General features: G+C 42.5%; 2 protein-coding genes across 6 annotated transcripts in view; both read right to left on the bottom strand.

Annotated features, from left to right (window-relative positions):
- Positions 1–4474, bottom strand: part of LOC119180557 (kinesin-like protein 10A) — a 58475-nt gene extending 54001 nt beyond the window's left edge. Inside the window, exon 1 of the mRNA XM_037431657.2 lies at positions 4279–4474. Within this exon, the coding sequence (XP_037287554.1) occupies positions 4279–4339 (61 nt within the window). The 5' untranslated portion in view covers positions 4340–4474. The remainder of the gene's footprint in view (positions 1–4278) is intronic.
- Positions 4475–7156: 2682 nt separating this feature from the next.
- The window catches only part of LOC119181835 (dystrophin), a 42043-nt gene continuing 26128 nt past the window's right edge, over positions 7157–23071 (bottom strand). For 4 of the 5 annotated variants that reach the window (XM_037433076.2, XM_075875144.1, XM_075875142.1 and 1 more), the window contains exons 15-18: positions 22322–22520; positions 21833–22011; positions 19649–19835; positions 7157–15957 (exon numbers count right to left, since the gene is read on the bottom strand). In XM_037433076.2, the coding sequence (XP_037288973.2) occupies positions 15869–15957; positions 19649–19835; positions 21833–22011; positions 22322–22520 (654 nt within the window). In that variant the 3' untranslated portion in view covers positions 7157–15868. Of the gene's footprint in view, positions 15958–17326; positions 17382–19648; positions 19836–21832; positions 22012–22321; positions 22521–23071 lie in introns of all 5 variants that reach the window. The other variant, XM_075875145.1, reaches the window with a different exon arrangement.

Genomic DNA, 23071 nt, shown 5'->3' with positions numbered 1-23071 from the left:
AGAGTTCTGTGCGTCGTTGAATAATAAAAAATTCGCAGCGTGCGCGTTAACTAAAAGCCGAATTCTCCCGTCTCTATTTCCCCCTTAGCAGCCACTGGCATGTACATTGAGAACTATCTGACAAGAAAGGGTTGCTACGTTATACTTGCTGGACGTAACCTCCTTGGTTTTACAAAGGTTTAGCGAGCGTTGGGCCGCAGTGCCATGAATACAGTGAACTAGTATATACCATGAACTCGAGGTGGTTAAGGGTGGGAAGTAGACCCGAAGCGCAAGCCGCAAGAAAGTGTGCGTGTGCCACCACTCGTTCAGTCCTTAAAATATCCGCTGGATGGCGGTGCTTCTATATGGGGAATGTACGATGAAAAGATGCGAGATGATGGTACTTGGAGTGTTGAATAGATGGACGAACGGACACACAGACAGATGCATGGACGGACGCAAGGATGGACGCATGGACGAACGCAGGGACAGACGCAGGGACGGACGTGCGGACGCACGAACAGACGCACGCACGGACGGGCGAATAATCGCACGGACGGTCACACAGACGGGCGCGTGGACGGACGGAAGCAAGAAGGAATGGACGGACGAATGCTTCGCCCCACTCTCCATCATTCACTCCGTGGATATGCTGCCTTTTTTTTTACCTTAGCCGAGGAAAAAAGTACATTTGGCTTGATCCACCACGGTTCTGTGGGAGGAGCCACGCAATCTTGTCTAAGGTTGCAAGCGAGCGAATACGGTGGCCGAGTAAATGCGGACGAAAGGGGGGGTGACCGTAATAAAGAGTTTCGTAAAATGAACCAGAGGAGACTCTGGCGCCGCGATCATTTCAGACAGCGCGGGAATGATGGGTAGTACACACACACACACACACTTGTCCCAGTCTACGTGCTTGCCGGCTTGGAACAACGCACTTGTGGCTTTGTTTATTGTTGCGTTTTGATATCGTTTCCAATAAAAGAACGGACCATTGTGAACTTCAGGATGCGATTCGAATTTGTGAGCCTGAAAGGGTAAAGGCTCAGAGGCACAGCTTCTGAACATTCGCCGATTGTCGTTTCGCGACAAAGCGGACACGGAGCCGAATATTAGATTGATTGATATGTGGGGTTTAACGTCTCAAAACTACCATATGATCATGAGAGACGCCGTAGTGGAGGGCTCCGGAAATTTTGACCACCAGTGGTTCTTTAACGTGCACCCAAATCTGAGCACACGGGCCTACAACATTTCCACCTCCATCGGAAATACAGCCACCGCAGCCGGTATTCGACCCGCGACCTGCGGATCAGCAGCCGAGCGCCTTAGCCACTAGACGAGCCGATGATTAGACAAATCCAGGTACTACTCATTCTTCCCATGCTTGCTGAAGAGTCGTGCGTTGCAGCTCCCATAAACACTAGCGCCCAAGTTCTGTGTAGTGTATTTATAGGAAACTATGGCCGCAATAAGACCAGAAGAACTCTGTTGTGCAGAGCAGCTACAATGGCGGCTCCTTGAGCGCGAGAGGAAAAAAAAAAATATTTGGACAGCTAAGGTAAACGGCCGGTCGTCCGAAACGGGAAAGAAACACCGCCCGCGCCGTCAACAACGAAACGCGCGCTAAAGCGAATCGACGACGACGACAGATCCCGAACACAACACCCGGCATCACTTGGTGCCCGCTGTAGGAATCCAGACCAACGCGCGTTGTTCTCTCGGCATTAGTTTTTCATTGCGCAGTGAAGCGCGAAAAAAAAAAAGCCGATGAACTGTGACTAAGCGCGCCAGTGACCTCACTATCCTTTAAAAAAAAAAAAACAAGGGGGGGGGGACAAAAAGAAAGCGCAGCTGAGTTTAAACCGCGCGTGCCACCGCACAGCTGTAATTATTCGTTTCTGGCTTTCTATTTCGAACACGCTGCTTTTCCGCACACGGGACCACACGCTCTAAACGCCTGTCTAGCAGTCTGACAGGGAACATCGCTCCTCCTGCCGTCGTTAGTAGCGTGCAGTAGAGACCGAGCGCCACAGTTGGCTAGGGTGCAGGCCTCGAGGTCGCAGAGTTAACCTAGATTAGATTAATTTCACTGCTTGTTGTTACTAATCGCCAACCACAAAGTGTCTGAACGCCTCGTGACGCCGGATGTGACGTAAAATAAAGTGAAACGTCCGTAGCGAAAGTAAATTGCGGGCTGCTAAAGAAAAACAAAACGCCCAACTGCGGCGCCTGCAGATAACAGGTCAGTGCATGCTTCCACGGTGTCTAGGCCGTTCGCGCGTCAACTAAAAAAAAAAAGACAGCAGTCACTCGCTCAAATATGACACCGTCGGAATGCGAAACGAAAAATGCGAGGCTAATGTTTACATCTAATAAAGAAAAAAAAAATTGCGGGGCGTCAATAGAACGAAATAGCTATGTACGGGCTTTTTTTTTTTTTAAAGCACTCCGCGACATGTTTGCACGCGGGAGACAAGCGTGGTAAAAACCACAGACGAGCGAGCGAAGGCACCGAAAAAAAAAAACGCAAGGCGGACATTTAGGCACCGGAAATGTCGTGACAGGAGGTGTCACAAGCGAACTGGGTTGAAAAAAATTGTTGCGAAGAGGCGGCAGCAGCTAAGTGAAGATGAAACTATAACAAAGACACGTGCGCCTGTGTGACAGAGACGCAGCGACAAAAAAAAAAAAAAAAAAAAACGGAGACCAGCAGGCACGACCCGTTATACGGTCACTAAACGGAAACGGTAAACAAAGCGAGACATGGGACCGCCCCGACATCACACAAAACAACACTTGCGGGTCAGCCGGGCGGCGTGAGGAAAAAATTCTAGCTTATGCGAGAGGAACTAAATCGCTGTGTGCCGCGAGGACTAGCGCAACTCGCACGTTTTTGTATGTCAAGCGCATTTTCTTTCGCGCGCGCCAGTTCATCTCATAGCCAGAGGGTTATGACAAAAAAAAAAAAAAAAGACCCGCAGGTCGTATACAGAGCGGTCTGAAAAAGTCTTTACGAGGAAAGCGGCGCTTCTTGCCGACATGGCACACACCAAGCAGTCACTGCGGCGGGGAAACAAGAGTGTCCCGACGTTGTTACTAGATGCCCCTCGAAGATTATTGCAGTGAAAAAAAAAATTAAAAAAAAAGGAGCCAGGGCAATACGCGAAACGTGAGCGAAGAATCGAGTCCAATAATCGAGCACACAGAGCCCGAGCTACGGAAAAGGCCGAGAAAACCCAGCCAGATCGATAGAAGAAAGAAACATCGACCGGCAATGGTGCAGTGAAACAATTCAGCGTCGCGAAGCACGAAAGAAAATAGAAGGAAATCTCGGGCGTACAAACGCGCCAGAACAACCCAGACACACCATAGGGGACGACATTGAAAAAAAAAAAAAAAAGAGTTAAACGACCGTGAATGTCTGCGTTTGGCCTTGACTGGAGAGGGAGGGGCCCTGATCCAGAGAACGAAGCGGAGAGAACGAAGCATCCCACACTTCTCGGACGCTAATTCGTTTACGTGCTCGGTCGATTTTTTTTTTTCCTTTTACTTCCGGTTCGTTAGAAACGACGGGACGGCGAACGGGTTCGATGAAAGCAGTCGTAATGCATGCCCGGACCATATCTGACGGTCGCGCCTTGTCGAAGGATAACGAACCGCTATCTCCGCCCGCGCTTTCCGAAGCCGCAGTTTTGAATTTCACACCACCGAAGGGGAGTCGCTTTCGCGGAAGCAACCGTAGCACATCTCCGAGCACGCTGCAAAGCAGCGCAACGCTTTTTTTATTTCATTTTTTTCCTAACGCTGTGCAAACAGTCATTGTTTCACCGCGTAGCAGCCAGTAGACCCGCAATGAAGCCGTAGCCTCTGCACACACTGCGGAGGGAACCTTGGGCAATAAAGGTTTCGCTATAGCACGCGCACGTAAGGATGCAGATTTGTGGGATGAGCCGTTAATTGGCGTCACAGGCACAGAAACCCGGCCCGCCCCCGAAATGAGAAGAGACTCGGGAGGTCCATCCTAGGGCGGCTATCGACAAGCAGGGTGTTTTTCGGTTGCAGACGGCATCACGCAAACACACCAGCCCGCGCTTAACATAAGGGTGAAACCCCGCAGGACTTGGCGAGACCGTTTCCCCCGTGGTAAAAACAAAACGTGCATCTCTCAGAAAGCGGGTCAAACCCTGGCGTTTATTTTATTTTTTAATCTTCGCGGCGAGCACTGGCTCGCTTCACTTTAGGGTTAGGTTCAATGAGAAAAAAAAAAGTCCGCCCAGGTCGGCGAAGCCTTACCGTCCGTTCGTTGAATGTCGACGCTGGCGCCGATTCTAAGTCCGCCCAGTTGCGCAGCCATTGTTTTGGTGGACGCAAGCGGCCGGGTCGAAACAGAAGGCTAATTAATCGCGCACACACATTGACAGCCCGAAAAGAGGTAGGAACGGACGTCTCCTCGAGACACAGTTTAAATAGGTAGAGTCCATTGGTCGCTGACTGAATTCGCTCGACCCAGTGTGGCCAGCTGAGCATAGATTGAGTGATACATTTGATTAAAGGAGAACAAAATTGTCTCAAAGATGGGGGTCATGACGTGTATTATTACAATTTACAGGCACAAGCCAAGCAATAGCACTTAAAACATGTAGTTTAGACAAAAAAAATATTTTTTCAATAACTGTTCAAGCCACGGAGGAAGGAAAAAGGTTTTCTTTCCTCCGTGGTTCAACCGTTCAAGCACAAGTTTTTTTCTTTTTAGTTTTAAGCCTAATTTTGGTTTGTTCTGCCATACAAAGTGTGGCCTCAGAGAACGTTAATCTTTAACTAGACAAATGCCTCTTGTTTTATGTAAATAAAAAAAACTAAATAAACGCTTGACTGTGCTCAACAAGTATTTTTGTAAACTTATTATTTTTAGTTTTGTAATGTTACGATCAGCACAATAAATTTGTGCTGCACAACCCAGTTGCACTAAAGTCTCGAAGGTCACGATTTCGCAGTTCTGCGGCCCCCGAAACTGCCGAAAAAGATAAAAAAAACGTAACCACTGATTGACAAAGACAAATAAAAAATTTTCTCCTTGCGTCAATTTTTTTAGCAAAATACTGCGTTAAATTTGTTAATCTTTTTCATTTCAGAATTTTCTTTTTTTATAAGCACTGCTACAAAGTTTCCAAGACGAGTTTATGGGTGATATAGATTTGTGAGGAGACATACAAAACATTTACGAAATATCGAGGACGAATTTCAAAACACTTTTAAACTGCACGACTGAGCGAGATGCGGAACCACTCGCGACGCCGACATCAATGCGGCGGGAGTGTAAACAAACTTACGTCACAAGTTTGTGTTGGCTGTTTGCTTGACACTCGCCTTGCGCTTTCTGCAATCAGAAGGGGTGCTATCCTGGACACTGTCTAATTCCACCATATTGTCAAATTTTGTAATGCCGGCATTTTAAACCCATCACCGAGGTCGTAGCAGCCGACTTGGCCAATGCGCTTCGTTCAATGTCGGAATCTGACAACATGGCAGAATTCAACAATGACCAGAATAGCACCCAAGGGTAGCAGCCCTCCGGGCTAATCAGTCATGGTGGGATTCGACAATATCCAGAATAAGGCACCCTAGAACTTGGGGTGGAAATACGACACAACAGGGCTGCATTCACATGGATTTGAAGAAGAATGCGCAAATGCGGTAAAGAGTTGTATTTAAACACTTATTTTGATTTTTATGCTGCCTTTCTAGTTTTAAGCCTCGTGCTATCCAAATATTTCTTTGATACAGCCGCTATCGTGGTAGATCTCGCATTCTTAGATTTTTTTAATTATTAAAAGAGTAAATGTCGTTCAAATGAAATTTCACCAACCAAAGTCATTTAGTGCACTCTAACCGACGATTCGTTGTACCAATGTTCGTATGAGGTCCAACTGAATGAAATATTAGTTTTTCTGTCTAGTGTCCCTTTAACGTTATCTGCACATACACAAACCAGCAGAGTTCCGAGCTTCGGCTCAACTACAGTTAGCTTATAAATATATCAGCTTCATTTTACGAGGGCCTCCTGCTATTTACTTTACGAAGCTTAACTTAAATTTTAAGCGTTTTAGGGACGAAGCTCCTTAAGGCGCGGGTCTGTACATCCTCCGATATATACTGCTCCAGAGCGGGTATGTGCCACACGGGATGCAAGATGGCGGTACTTGGAGTGTTCAAATGGACGCCATGACGGATGGACGCACGGGTAGTCGCGCGGACGGACGGACTGACGGACGCTTCGCCCCACTCATCATCATTCACTCCGTGGATATGCTGCGATTTCTTTTTTCTTACGCCATAGCACTGCAAACATTTTTGCTAGCAGTCAGCACGAGCAGGATGATGTGGACAGACTGAACTGTATTCTCAATGCAGGCGGCAAACCTGACGAAAAACTTCAGAGCAGCAAATCATGAGCCTTTCAGAGCACAATCAAACTTTATATTAGTGCATTTATTTAAAGGCTTGCAAACACAAGAACTGCATAGGCTGAATATTCTTCAATACCACCACAGTAAATGTAGCAATTACAGGTTTATTATAAGAGAAAATTATGTAAACACTTTCTTACCTGAACTAGGTGCCAAAGCCCAGCAAAGAATCATCATTTTTGTTTTGCACATTTTGGCCAGGATTACCTCAATAAATTTCTTAGAATTTGCCACGGTAAACCTCTACAACATCCTTGAGGCACAACGAAATTAATTTTTAATGCTCAAGAATTATGTAGGCCTTAGCAGGCTCCGTCAAAATGCACGGTATCGCATAGAGTTGGTGCATTGGTGTTTTCTGTTTCTGGGTGTGTTTTCACTTACAAAGCTGACTTAAATGTCGAAATAAAATATGTTACCAGCATTACATTTCAGGACTGACTCGGTGGAACTTTCCCAAACATTTTCCTATAACCTCCAGAATCAGTCTTAAGATTTTTTAATGTCCCCCTTGGAATGTTTTTTTTCCAAATTAGTTTTAAGAAATTTGGTGGCTTCACATCTTTAAATACGAAATTTCGATAAAAGAAAGTGTTGCAAAGCCCTCTGCAAGTCATGCATTCCCTTTCACAAGCAACAATTACATATATGTATGAAATATTTTCACGCAACTAATTAAAAGCAATGATTACACCGACACAGTATCACCACGCAGTGCACATTGCTTTATTACTTACCAAAACAATATTTTATTAATAAGCACGCACAATGCACCGACGAAAAATATATTCCCACATTATCAGTCATCCTTACACCTTGAGTTACAAAGCAGCACAGGCCGAAACTACTCGGCATACATCCACTGACATAATATATTATGTATATTGAAAAAATAGAGACCAATAGTACATTAAATACTCATTTCTTTTACATGTCGTCTACAATAACAATGAGAAAAACAAAGGTAATAGCTTTATTACATAAAAAAAATCTTTCACTGTTAAGTACACCATTAACCCTAAAAAACAAAGATGCGTGAATTCGGTCAACACCACAGCTGCACTTCCTCAATAACCCCACTGGCCAAAGCACATAAAAACAATTGTCAGTATGAGGGTACGACACTCATACCTACACATAATGCAAAAAAATGAAATCATTGCCAAGAGACCATATGAAAAAAAAAAAAACAATAGCGAATTGCTCTATTGCATCACAAAGCCACAGAAAAGGGCATGTGTAATTGAAGCAGAAGCTGCTACATACAAGTAAGAAAGCTTGTGCTTGTACTTAAAAAAAGAAAAAAAAAAGCATTCAGTCAGAAGAAAAATATATATGCATATATATAAATATATACGCACACTATGTTACGATGCAACAAACACTATTGAATCAGAATGATGTATTGTACACCCTACCGTTTGTAATGACAACGTATCTGGGTCATCTGCAAGGCAACTTACTCAACAGCATCTTCAAAGGTCTGTAGCAAACAGAATACTTAACATGCAGACAAAAGTAAAAAAACTCCGACTTAAATCTAGTAATTCATTTATGCAACCAAAGAAGCATGCCAGAAACTGGCAGATTCTTGCATGCAAAGCATGCAAGAATCTAAAAAACTTGAAGTTTTTTGTAGCATCTTACGCATACGTTCAAGCTGAAATGCACAATCCACTTACCTTTCCCCAGTCACAGAAGCTGCCATTAGCAATTTAAAAAAATTAATTTGAGTGCAAGCACACAACACATTCACACATAAGCACACACCCAGCCATTAGGAAATAGAATTCTAGCGCGAGTGGACAAGAGTAAGACGTGCATGGGCGCAACAGCGGAATAATTTTATTCCTTTTTTTTATGCTTTTCGCCACCATTAGCCGTCTGCGATTGGCGGAAGAGTGCCATTAGTTTTCTGCAATGCAATGATGCTTCGACCAATCAAAGATGGCTAATGGCAGGGAAAAGCATAGAAACAAGGAATATAATTGTCATGCAATCGCACCACACAAGTTCAACTGAAGTGAAGCTAGCTGTGAGGTGAAGCGTAAAAGGAGGCTGACAATATTCGTTATTCTAAGCACTTCAATTTGGCTCAAGCTGAACGCTCGACAAGTCTTGACCTTTTTGAGTACTTATACTAAAACACTTTTCAAGGATGTTCACCAACCTACCCAGCATACAGCCACACTGCATTTAGTTTTATGCTTGCATATTGGAAGCTCAATAGTAGAAAACGTTCTCTTATTCTTACATGAATGCAAATAAAGATTTGGAGGACTATTCTATCAGCATAAAACTGATTAGAATTTGTAATTAATGTTGTTTTAGATGCCTATATTTGGGTCGATCATCTCGACCCCAACGGCGCACAGTGGCCGCAGACACAGCCTGTGTGACACCACTAGTAGCAGATGCGCAAGCAATGCACGAATTCAACAGTAACAATGAGAAGCAGTAATGAAACAATGAGGCACGACGACACTGGAGTTGCACTGCGGGAAGCAACATGATACAAGTTTGCAGCTAACTTGAATAACACAACAGCACAACACTGCAAATACCTTGAAAAAAAAAAAAAAACACCTGAAAATTGTTTTCACAATACTAGAAAGATATGGTAATAACGATGGGATCTGGAAAACAATTTTGTGCAATGTTCCAACTAACACGAGACCACATGAGAGCATCTGCAGCTCGCATGTCGTTATGTTGTGTGCAAAGAAACGTTATAAATGCATGTAGCCAGCATCAGGACTAACACAAACAAGGATGAAAACAAGCTTCGACAAATGTATGCTGTAAGGAGCGAACAACATGCTTCAAAATAGAAGATTCACTAAGCTGGCAGATTTAAGACGCCGCAGCTAAAAGCCTCCAGTAACATCTGTGAAAAAGAGGACAGAAGAAGCTTCAAGCATGTTCTTGTCAAATATAATGGTAACGGTGCCTACTGGTGGCAAAAGTCAGAACTATGTATCCTACACAGCAGTCCTAGATATCTGTACATAAGCTGTACAAGATACAAATACAGTGCACGCTTTAGTGCGGCTTGACGAAGCAAAGGCAGCAGCACGTAGAAGCACACTGCCCGTAATTAAACCGACAATTGGCACCCGCCTTTATCCATCCATCGCTAGTTGTGCGCAATAGATAGGTAAAACTTTTGTTCAAGGTGCTCAAGGAACTTTCTTGATCCCATGGCTAGATCCAATGCTCCCTGAACCAAGTGCTCACCGAATTTTCTTGAACATTGAACATAACGATGAGAGAGTACTGATAAAAGAGACATTCCTAGCCATATTTATAATTTTAGCAAAAGTAGTATCAGAAATCAACTCACACCGAAGATGGAAATCAAATACAAATTAAATGTACCTCTTTGCGTGCGTGCATGATTTAAAAGCAACGCCACTTCACGTTGTAGTTGTACTTTTAGTTCTCGCAGTTCTCCTGTCGCCAAAGAAACGGGTTTAGAAAGCAGTCTACTAGTGTTCCTTGTGTGTACATGTAGAACGTTGTAAACGTGAAGAGTCATTCATCAGGAATTCATGGCAGTAAAGTACATTTATTTATTAAGCACTCATGCCACCCAGCATTGATAGAGCAAATCCAACAATAAGAGTACAATGTGTGCTGTGAAGGCACCACCATGTAACGCCGTGCAACTAAACATGCTCGAAGAGAAACAGGCACGATAGAACTTCAGCTGGTCGGTCGACGCTCTTATTAGCAACAGCTTATGGGGTAAAAAGATTACAAAAATGTTCTTAGCTTTCTATTCAGAGGCTTCGATCTTACCTGTGAAACTCTACAAACTACAAAAAAAATCCAGGGGAGTCGTTCCTTCACATGCTATTTAAACAGCATGTAACAACTAATGCAAGTTCGTTTAAAAACGATTACAAACATGGCTGAACAACTTCTAAAACGTTTCACCATGCATTTCTAGTGTGCTACAATCTGTCCGCCCATTAGCATCTAACAGTCTGTTGGCATCATCTCACAAATTTCTCAGCAAACATGTCACAAAGAGCTGGCAATAGAATTTTCTAGGACAATATACAAAATATTTCATATTTGGACATACAATTCCTTGTGGCATGCATTATTAGAACGAGAGAGCGAAAGTCAACATCAGTGAAAGTGTCGGAGAAAACCCTGTCAATGCTGATTTTGCACGGTGCAAATGTCAATGCAAATGTTTGCACGCTGGACTTTGATGAAAAAAGCATTCCACGAAATTTGAGAATACAAAGGAGCCAGGAGTACGAAAACTAAAGACGACAATGTTTTGAACAACAGCCACATCAGTGCAACTCTGACATTATTAAATATGGCTGGCAGGTTGCGCTGATACATTCAACAGTTTGAGAACATTACACAAGATTTTACAAAACCACGTTAGAAGGTTGACTTCAGAATAATTTTTACAAGGAGTCATACTTTGACCTCAGAATGTTCCACAAAATTATCCTTTAGACTAAGGTCAAAGCCATGCAAGATCTACAGCATCATCATAATAGGTGGCTAGCAAGAGCTAAAACCATTTGGTCTCCTGCCAACAGCTTTTTTTTTTTTTAATTTTGTACATGTCAGATAAGAGTCATGTCAGATAGACAGTCAGATAAGAGAAAAACACACTTTCACAATAAATGACCCGGCACAAACGTGTTCGTTTAACTAGTTTCTGGGAAAGATGCAAAAGTTTCATATCTTAGAAAAATAGTACTCTCCCAAAGGCACTTTGTTTCAGAGAAACAAATAAAACAAATGTGCAGTAGAAGATTTTAACAAAAAGTGTAACATTACAGCAGTGTATCAAGCTCCTGAGCTAGCGGCTGTTCCTATATTGATTAGCTTTGCTGTACGAACTTCAGCATACCACAAATGTTATAGATATTAAAAATACTACTAGTAACAGCATATTCAAATTCTAGCACCAGCTACTCATGACGTCACAGACTTTGGCAGCATCGGCTTACACCTGGTTGTTTGCTTATTTCAGCGACACAAAAATCTTCTCGAGTTTTTCGAAAGATAGAACAACACTATGGCATAGGCAAACATAAAATTAGAAATGTCCCCAGGTTGTCAGAAGTATTGCAGTACGGGTACAATAATAGAATGCGCAACGTCAATACGCTCTGATGATCAACTTGTCGTCAACAAAAAGGGAGAGAGAGAGAGATAGAAAAAAAAGCAAGTTCGCACAATTCTCGTATTTCTCACTGAGCTATCTTTTCAAAGTAGAATGCTTGTCACAGTCTAAAGCAGTGACAGATATGATGTAAACGAGAAAAACAATGTCTAATAATACCATGTATAAAAGTTTTGCAGACATGCGAATTTCTACAGCCTGGCTTATCTAGTGTGCTTTCTGATGAATAAGGAATTATGTAGACCATGGTTTAATGAAAGCATTCACAATAATAGCTACCAACTAAAGCTGTAATAAACTTATCGAGGCATGGAGGCCATTATCAATGCACAAGTGTGAGCTAACAGTGTGATGCAAGGCATTCCTACCTTTTGGCAAGGAAGAAGCGTCCGCATCACGTCGGCTTCATTGCTGGCCAATCGTACTGTACACAACTAGCAGCATAAACAAAAGTTGCACATTGTGGAACACATAGACAAACTACACGAAATGCAGCATGCAATAATTCACTCCCCTTAATAGTTAATGAGTATAATGACGCTAGCGAAACTGGACACTTCACATATTTGACACAATGTTACAAGAGTTATATATAAGGCACGGCACTCACGTTCAACAGTTTTGATTAGGCTCCAAAAGTTCTGACATTCTTCATAAAAGAGGCAAGATGTCAAATGTAAATACTTGCTAACCCGCTATATGTAGTTCCTGTCGAGACAACAAAGACCGTCAAAAATGTGTCTGGACTTCCGTCAAAAGGTTGTGAATATAATGCACTTGAACAAGGCGGCTATGCCGCTTTTGATATTAATGTTGCACTATTTACACATAAACAAAAAATGATCCCTAATAGTAGATACTGTGTCCACCATATGATAAAACGGATGTGAAAATCATTGCAGGTACTGTGTGACTGCACTGAACAGAAATGAATACAATTCACTAAACAAACATGTTTCTAGAAGTGTAAGACATGAAAATGCCAGCATAAATGTTTCTTGTACTGTAAAAAGTAAAAAAAAATCTGCAAGCCATACGTACTATGACCAACAACAAAAAACGTGGACTCGGGAAGCTTTACCAAGCTGGACACCACCGGTTGCCCCCTGTTACGGCGAAAGCATGACTTCGAGCAGGACAATGAGCGTTACGCATCACGCAGACAAAGGCTTCACGGAACAGTCAATGCAAGTAAGCGTAACGTAACAGAAAATGCAACGAGGAAGCAAAGACGAACGATTGTCAGCAATTCTCTGCGCGGTGTAGTCTCGACACAGCAACAAGCTGGCCATGTCACCAGCTGCTCCACAACACAATTCGACGATACTAAATTTCTCCCCGCCAAAACCCACCGTGTACACGGCGCCATTCTTGGAGAGCTCGTAGGAAAATTGAAGTTTGTGGGAACCATGATAAGTTAAACAGGTATAAAATTCAGCTGCCCACAAAATGGTGAGAGTTCATAACACTCCAAAGGCATCAATGACAACTCAGGAACGGAACAGACAGATGAAGTAACTCCCATCGCTGCGTAATGAACTTCGATCGCTACATACTGCGACACACACCCACACATTGGCACTTTGAAAAACTCGCTAGGAACAACTGAAAGTTTATATTACAGTTGAACCCCTTTGTAAGAGACATGCACCAGTGAGCGATTCTTGTCTTCTACGAGGGAGGTCTTCTACAAGCAGGGTACCACGGTCGTAGCTTCTTATCAACCTCTATTTTGACGCCGGCAAACCGATAGTTATACCCAGCTGTCTCTTACATGTCCCTCATAAAGGGGTTCTACTGTATTTTTACACTTTATGACAGAAATATTACATTACCTTTCACAAAACGGCTACAATTACAGCAGACACGGCACAACGAATACCAAATGCAAAATACAGAAAACATGTAGAACTTGCCTGTAGCTGCACAAAGATTACCATTTCCAACAGTCCCGAATGACACACCGCGAGTTGCGATATATAGCCATTGTCTATAAAGGGTACTTCACCAACCTCCTTAAACAGTACGAAAATGCCAGTCAAAATATTGGTATTCTTGTTGCCTATATGGACACAGAAACAATTTAATGCAGCTGTTTCACGAGCCGAACCCACGATTTGATTATGAGATCACCCGCAGAGGTTAACTCCAAATAAATTTTGTCAACCTGGGGTTCTTAAACGTGCACCCAAATCTAAGCACATGGCAATGTTCACATTCCGCCCCAGTCTAAGAGCGGTTGCTGTGCATAAGAACCTAGAGTTCAAAAATTTTATCTTTCAACTACTATTCACAGCATGAACAATCAATGAAGCTCCAAGGCTTGATTGATTGACTGATTGATTTGTGGGGTTTAACGTCCCAAAACCACCATATCATTATGAGAGCGCCGTAGTGGAGGGCTCTGGAAATTTTGACCACCTGGTGTTCTTTAACGTGCACCTAAATCTGAGCACACGGGCCTACAACATTTCCTCCTCCATCGGAAACGCAGCCGCCACAGCCGGGATTCGAACCCGCGACCTGCGGGTCAGCAGCCGAGTACCTTAGCCACTAGACCACCGTGGCGGGGCTGAAGCTCCAAGGCTAAAACCTCGTACACTAAATGCACGCAGTGACCACTGCATTCATACACATACATACACTTTGTTATCCCCTTCTTGTTGCACCCCCATTGTATGGCCCCAGTTGGACACAAGCGGTCAATATGCATAAATACAATAAATTTCTGAGCTACAATTTGATAATTAGACACTTGAAGTGTACCTTTGAAAAAAAAAAGAAAACCTGCCTCAAAGGCAGTCTATAGATATACTCTTCAGCACAACTGCCATAGGTGTTACTAAGCAAATGGCTACATTAATTAAGGTTTTATGCTATTTCCAATTAGCAGCATTGAGAAGCATTAGGTTAAAAAGGCGTATGTCAATACAGATCATATGTCATGAGTTCTGTTAAATGCACTTCACACATACACTCGCACAGTGGACATAGATTCACGCATGACCAACACCCATAAAAAGCAGAGGCTAGTTAGAAAGCTTGGATTGGCCTCCTCTGCATCCTTTCAGCACAGTTAGGACAATGTTCCATTAGCCGAAATTCAGCTTTCCGCACCTCTACACAATCAGTTGTGCTCCTTCAAGGAGACATGTTCCCGGTGGGTTTATTAAACAGATTAAAAAAAAGAAACAAAAGAGCGGCAAAAGCTCAGCAAAAAAGCATGGCGGCTTTAGAGAGTTTGTACACCGCACGCAACTCCCCTCATATGGCGACATGTTACACACACTCCACAAACGGCAGTGCGCGGTAGGAATGTCGTTGCCTCCTGGCACATGCACAAGGCCCGCTAAACCGTGTCATAACAAAGTATTGTGTAAAGTCATGGAAAAATGCGCTTGTCACACCAAGCATCTGTCCACAAAACTGTATGACTGGAAACCGCGATTACAGAGAAGTATGCATTTAGGTATACGCAAAATATGCTCAACAATAAGAACAGATGTATAACAGTTTACTAAAACGAAGCCCCCTCTTCACTTGCGCTGAATGCAAGGACTAACACTCGCTTCAATCCGGATCTGTAGGACTGACAAAAAGCTGAATACGGCGAGCTAAGCAACCACAATGCGACAGCCAGTGGGTACACATGAAATTGATACCCTTATAGTACTCGCCTCATGCCACATACAGCACAGAAAGTCGGCATGGAGATTTCACCATTGGTAAGTACATTCGTGACCCTTTATAGAAGAAGCAGTTTAAGATTTTGCAATAGATCTTGTGCTTTTCGATTCCATCAGAGAGCAGAGACTTCAAAAAATATAACTACATCGTTTCACATTTACATAGTTAGCTGTTCCCAATGTTTAATTAACATGCAGTCTAGTTATAATGATAAAAAATAAATGGCTCGTTATGACCCTCAACTGCAATTCCCTGTAGGACTTGTTTTGAGACACTTCCAAACTGCACGACACAGCAGACAAAGGTTCGCCAGCATAAATGGTAATCATTGCAAATGGTATGATTACATGAAAGTCGCAATGTGTACCAGTTTGCAGCATGGTTGCGCACAACTTACTGTACAGGCTGAATCAGCGTGAAATACATTACAGGGCGCACCTTTTCTCCCATACGTCCAGAAACGTACTAACTGTACATAAAAACATTTCGGGGAAAAAAGTCGAACTTTTGAATGCGAAGCTACAGAAATCTGCTGGTCCTGCGAAAAACATTGGTGGGAACTGCCTTTTCAGCAGGTCTGTTTCATTCGGTCCATGACTTGCTGAACCTGATTGACGGTCTCCATGACGTGATTCTTCACCGCCACAGAGTTGTAACCTGCAATCAACACACATAGTTACTGAAATAGACATCCTAACCCCCGAGGGCCCCTAAATTAGCAAGAATGTGTGTAAAAGACGAGGGTGAAAGGCGAGGACAAATGGCACAGCTTCCAACTTCAGCTATGCCTGTCTCGTCATCAACTTTCATCTTTGTCTTTTAAATCATATTCACTATGCTAAGCCCAACTGGCTCTTTGAGCATGAAGCATCAAATCTGTTCCTAAATATGCCCCCAAGAAATTTAAGAAGCCACTGTAGCAACAAGAAGAGGAACAACAAAAAATCATAACTTGACAGGTGTCAGTTAAAGTGTAGTGATAGTATTATCAATGCAAATAGAATAATGTCAATTAGACTACACGCCATCAGTGCCTTCCAAAGGCGTGAAGAGCCTCAACAGATATGCTTGCAAATGGGACGTTCCATACCTGAAGAAGGCAAATGCCTGTGGCCTAGTTGTTAGGGGGTTTGGCTTCAGCATTACAGACCCAGGGTTTTCTCACTTACCAACTGTCGTATCGTGGTAAGAGTGGCATTTTCAGGATTGTGAAATTGTTACTTCATTAATACATGAAAAATTGACTTTTTCTTCAGTGTTCCTTTATTAAGATTACGCACTATTCTAGAGAGAGAGAGAGATCAAAGAAAAGGAGATGCTTACTTCGAAGATTTCAGAAGAAGTACACATTCTGACCAAGAGCATGCGTAAATGAAAAATACAACAGTTCGCGACAAAAAGATTTTGCATACTCGTGCCATGCAGCAAGAAAGTAAATAGTTATTATAAAGATGAAAGTACAGCCCCCTCTGGGTTTAAGTCGGCTGTGCATTGAAACACAATTTGCCCATGCAGGACATTTCATGCTTCTTTGTGAGTGCCCCAAAGTCACCGAAGTCGCTTAAAAAGGCCAATGCAGACACTTGCGCGAGCGTTAAATGCAGCTCCGAGTTTTCCAACAGTGCTGAAATAGGGAAGCAAAAAAAGAGCATTCCAGGCAAAGCGTAAATTCGTGCACATTTGATACCGTGGTAGGGATGAGAAAACCATGTGCTTAATTACATATGGCATGCTTTGTCTATAACCACAATCTTATAAAAGAGTTCTAATCTTCATTCCAAGCACTAAGTAAGCATTTTCAAGCTTCCTCCCAAAAAATAATAAAGGTGTTTTTTTGAGTCCTAGCAAAGTGTCTATAACTTAATAAATCCCCCACCCATGCAATCCGAGTAATATGGCCAAGTTTCATTCCACACCATGTTAGTAGAATACAAACTTGTACAGCATGCTCTAGGCACTAGAATAAGGCTACAATGTTCAGCAAAAAACACACACACACACACCCCAAGCACCGTTGTTTACTTACGATGAACCAAGATTTGCACATTCATCGTTAAAATGAGACCAAGATCAGCGTTCGGCTATAGAGAATAGGACAAGGGTAAGAAAAAAAGACGCAAACTGCTGCTTAGATGTCATTGCTCGTAAAAGAAAGCCCTTCAAGTAACAACGTGTCAGTACTTCAAAACCCTGAGCACTTTCTTGATATAGAATGACCTCGCTCATTCAATGAGTGTCCCCTAAACAACTGACTATTAACGAAACCGCATACACATCAATATACGCAAGAAACTGAGCTGAGTTGATCAGCTGCTTGGGCATCCTAAATTTACAATACAAAACATCAATGAATGATACAAATAACAGGCAACAGGTCTGCCCATTTCAAATTGTACCCACTTACATTGATGAAAACATCAGAACGTGTGCAATAATCTTCTTTGAGAAATTAAACTTTGTTTTTTGGAACTGCAGATAGCATTTAAGAAATTTTTACAATCCTACAATTGCTGTATTGTGGTTGAAGCCACCCCTGAGGGTGCTTCTACAATTCTTGCCAGAAAAGCTTTTTATTTTTTTTATTTTCTCATAGTCTGTACCTTCCAATTATGTTGCTGCAGTGACATCCCGTTTTGTCACAGAAACAGTTTTCAGGGCATTAGGAGGCCACGAATCCTCATACTTGAAATGCATGTGTAAATATTAGAGCACTTCGAACATTACAAGGCACACAACATTCCAATTCACTGTGACAAATTTTAAACATACAAAACTTCAAAGTGTCCAAAACAAATGAATAGATCTATTTTTTATTACATGTAACCCACCTGAAACAATTTAACTGAAGCTGCGCAAGACTGTCATGCCATTAAAATACGTATACAGAAGTCAGCAACACTAATGCGAGGTCACACATCAAAGCTAAGTGTGCATATTACCTGCACCCTCATTAATATTTCTCATTAAAAAAAGAGCATTACATGGGCTTAACGTCATTATTAAGTACGGCAAATTTTACAATACAACATACTTTAGCACTTGATAAGTTGCACTCTAATACTATTCAAATTTGCTTCAACTTCGCTTTGCGATCTTGGGCAACTACGCACACCAGTTCTACTAACCATACTGATGCCGTTCTTCAATCCGTGAGTGCTGTGCATAAAAGTTCCTTTTCCCAGTGATCTTCAGTTAACAATAGTTAGTAGCAGTATGCTAGTTTCACAAATGTCTCGCTGATGTTCTTGAAGGAACATATTCTACGAATCACTTTGGGGATAAGCTGCAGCAAATAAGCCTCGTTTCGAAATTCTATGCCCGAAAAATGATCCTACAGATTGAGTGACAAAACTTCTCTTACAATTGAGTGACACAAATTCGATGGCAATGTATTAGCCACTGCATTCTTTGGCTTGCCATGGCTATAGAGTTTGCCAGACTTAAAGCCGACAAGCTTTAAGGGGGCAGACTGGTCTTAGACATTTTTTGTTTATTTCTTCAGTGATCTTGATAAAACTGCACAGAGTTATGCAGTTTTTTCTGCTGATTTCAAATATTGAATTAGTTTTCCTATAACTCACTTTGTTTCTGAGATAACCTATGTTCACCCCCTATTGTTTAAGGCCACCATATAAAAAAAAGTGCTTAATTAAAAGTGATATTTAGGATATGCCAACATAGACTAATGATTATAGAGTGAAACTATGGAAGAGGTTTTTGTTTTTAGGCCTTTATTGGTTATTTTGCAGCAAAATGAACTATATATTTTTAAAAGCAGTTGGAATTGTGTTACAATTTTGATTAGTAATTAATTAAAAAGGCGTGTGCTCTAAATTCTGCTCCCATACTTGCATTCTACACACTTACAGGTTTCCATTGCAAAGAGAATTATTGTTGTACCTGCCCTAGCTACAGAGATATTGAGGCCTCAAAATTGAATAGTCACAAATTTACTTTTTTGAGAAAAATGGAAAAAACTGAAAACACACAGTTTCTTCAAAAAGCAAAAAACATGGTGCACATGTTTTGCAATCCTCATTAAGGCGCTCATAAATTGATAGTAGAGCTTCAGACAAAGGTGCTGGCAAATTATAAAGAAGCCTCAAAGTCTGTTCCCCATTTTTTTGCAGGTTCTGCATGTTAACAGCACCAAGAATCTGGACAGTTAAAATGACATTACAAAAAAATTACTACTTCCTGGTGCGTGAAAATTTGCAGAGAGATAAAAAAGTACTTGCAGAAACCAAATATGTCAATTTTAAAAAATGAATTTTTTTGTCACTTTTTGGCCCCAAAGAGCAGTCTGTCCCCTTAACACGGACAGTGTCAATGTGAAGCGCTTGCCAACCTTGTTTGGGTTCGGACAGGAGGTCATCCAGTTGCCTTAGAATACTCTCCAGCTCCCCGTCAAGTGGCAGCCCGGGCAGTGCAGCGGGACAGCCATTGCCCATCACCGTGGTGCTGCTGGGGTCAACCACAAAGGTAGACCGTACTGGCGATGTCAAGTCCCCAAAGGTGCATTCCTTTGCAGAGTCCTGCAGGTTTCATGTGAATGCCATACTCAATATTTCATCCTCTTACCACTTTGAAGCGCTGATCAATTCACGAAATCACCAGAGCTATGCTTCCACAAGTTTTCAAGGCTGCATATGAATGTTTGTGAGCTACCTATCATCTTGCGAGGATCACGAGGGTTTTGGACGCTGCCGATGCTCAAAGCGTCCTGGATTAAGGGTGCCTCTCCTGAACTGTCTTCTCAAATGAGAACATATGAGAACATAATTTTTCTCTCCTTCTCTTTCTCATCTAAATCTGAAATATCTGTCATAGACTTAATGCAGCAAATATACATGTACTTTTGCAAAGCCAAAAGCATACTTCTACACCTCTTGTATAGTTGAACCTCGATATAACAAATTCTTACTTGCATAAAAAATCATTGTGGAATTGTGAGCTTTGCTGCATAGAGATTACCACCGCTCATCTGCACAAAATAAACCGTGCGTACCTGAAATGTTCCCATTTTGCAGCATTTTGCATGTGTTTATTCGAGAAGTAATCACAAGCAAGTTTAGAAGCAACAAGAGGCAGCATGAATATTCATTATAATAGTAATTGTTGGGGTTTAACGTCCCAACACCACCACACAATTATGAAAGACGTCGTAGTGGAGGAAACCGGAAATTTTCACCACCTCAGGTTCATCCCATGGTGATGACCCAGCACAATATACAGCAAGCAGCCATAGGAAAAAAAAAAGAAATAAAAAAACATGCTAGAGAGAAAGAAAAAAAAAACATGCTAGAGAGAAAGAAAAAAAAAGAAACACAAATCTGTATCATCGACTAGCAGAATGCTCTACCCAAATCATTGTTGATCGCCGATAGGAGTGCTACCGTTGATTGGAATTGCATCTCTTCCAGCAACGATCCACACTTTCACTGAAACTATTGTAAAAATCGGAATATAGGTCGATTCTCTCGAACTTTGAATCTCCGAAAAATAAATTTAAAAAAATAAAAAGTATCGCAGCGCAGCCTTACCTCAGTAAATATGCAACACAATCAGTTGCACTGTGGTGGCATTTTTTTTTTTTTTTATTTGGACACTAATCTTATGTAGAAGGCCACAAAGTGCTGTCACTCAGACTTCTCCGAACTTGAGTACGGCAAAGTCCGTTTTTCATTAGTAACGTCTGAGAGTTTTTGTGCTCCATTCCGTCTAATGCATTACTGATGCAGCATTTGCGTAAAGATGGAAGTGCGCCGCCTCAGCGCAAAGCCCTTCTGCTTCATAAATCGCACCCCCACGATGTCGATTCCTTGAATTGCAGCCCCGTGAGCCCGAAGTCGCCCGCTATCTCGAGAGCTTTCACACAGATGCACTCTGCAGTTACGGCTAGCAACGTTGCACGCAGCTCCCGGACGAATTCGACATGTAGCGTTTCCAGTTCGAGGTGCACAGCAGCCAGTCCACAAAATGATTTTTTTTTGTTTCTGCAGGATGCGATGCCCTGCTTTTTGCTCCTTCAGTATCGGACGCTTTTCTCCGATGCACCGAATTCCCATTGTGCCGCCAGGCTGCTGTGCGCTTTGGCATACTCAATAACTTATTTCTTAAAGCCTATCATAAACTGCCGTCAACAACTACTTATGTCTGAAGGAAATAGAAAAAAGAAAACAGCAGACTGACAAAAATAATCAAAGCAAAATGGCGTTGCTGGTACACTGCAGGCCTTGCCTAGTCTTGACCAATGGCGTTGTTGCTGAAGCTCACTATGACAATGGCGGCGTTTGACTTCAGCTGCCCATTGTTGCGAGACTTCCACATTTTTTTTTCTGCCAATGACCGCAGTATATAAGATAATAGTCACCTTTTCATTGCGTTTTTTAGTTTGTTTGACCTATATTCCGGTTTTTATGGTACACATGTGATGTGGTAGACAATATTTCTGGCCACTAATCAATTTCAATTCAATTCGAGATGAAATATCACTGCTCGTGCATGTATATATAAAAAAATGCCAACTTACCAATGTACCCTTGTTTGCGCAGGCACTGACAACCTCCGAGGGAGGGGCACAGGCAATGGGCGACGGCGGTTCTGGAAGTGTGGATGAGCTTGCCGCAACGTCTCGTCGCAGCTCCCAAACCATGCTCGGTGTTGGCGGTGGAGGTGGAGGGGTGGGCGCGTTTATAGGGGCCTCCATTGCTGTTGAAACAACGTATAAACATATTGCTATTATAAGGCTCACAGCCCACCATCTTACTCAACACACTGCCTTAACGACTACGCCTCAGGTCAACTAGTTCCTTGGGTAGTAGGCAAGTGCAACGCTCGGCTACTTGGCTCAACGTGGCTTCAGACAGTGAAATAGTAGACCACAGTGACGCAAGAGAGGAAACAGAATCCACAAAGCACCAGCTAAAACCTGTTTGTCTTTACAACAAACATTTCAAGTAATCAGTGGTGTGTGCTTCTTAAAGGGTCCCTTTAGCAAGGCCTTGATGCACTGCTGTACCTTTGAGACCATTGTGGATCTCCATGAACCGATCCATACTTTTGCACGGCACTCGCCCACCATTGGCCGGAGTGCTCTGAAGCCAGGCAGGGTTCGCCATGGGGGCCAAGCAGGGATGATTGACACCACCGCCACCAGCCACGCCGTTGGGAGCACACATCACGGCGTCGGTGCCGCCCATCTCCTCTCTCGATAGCGCCTACGTGTGGAACAGCAAAGAAGGGCAGAGTCAGGCACTTACTGCACACTGCCCACATTTCTGCGGCAGCAGATACTACAGTAGACCTTGAGGTAATGAAAATTTCCTAAACAGGACTGCTGCTTTAATGGGAAAAATGCCCTTTATGTGATGGGTTTCTTACTCTGGTTCTACAACCCTACTCCTCCCCGAGTAAATGAAACTCTTGTAATATGAAACAAATTTTCTTCGTCTCTTCAGGTTCCATTAAATGAGTCTAGTGTATTTCTATCAAAAGATGGGGCAGTTATAAATCACCAAATTTCGACAAGCCAAGTAATGCACATTTTTTAGGGCCAGGTATCATTTTCTATAACTTCACTGTTGCCAATTTTAGCCTGCTCCAAGAACATGTCTGGGCAATGTACTTCGGGTTGCCTTTTTCTCGAACATGTTGGTGTTCACTAAACATATTGTGGCAACGAAAAGTTCAACAAAGAAAGGAAGCAGGAAAATGAGAAGGAAGAAAGAGTAGCACTCGCAGCTCTTCGCTAATCTTGCTTTAAACAGGC

This window comes from Rhipicephalus microplus, chromosome 10 (genome assembly GCF_043290135.1).
Source record: "Rhipicephalus microplus isolate Deutch F79 chromosome 10, USDA_Rmic, whole genome shotgun sequence".
NCBI lineage: Eukaryota > Metazoa > Arthropoda > Arachnida > Ixodida > Ixodidae > Rhipicephalus > Rhipicephalus microplus.
Note: the sequence above shows the minus strand (reverse complement) of the source record. Positions and strands in the feature narration are given on the sequence as shown.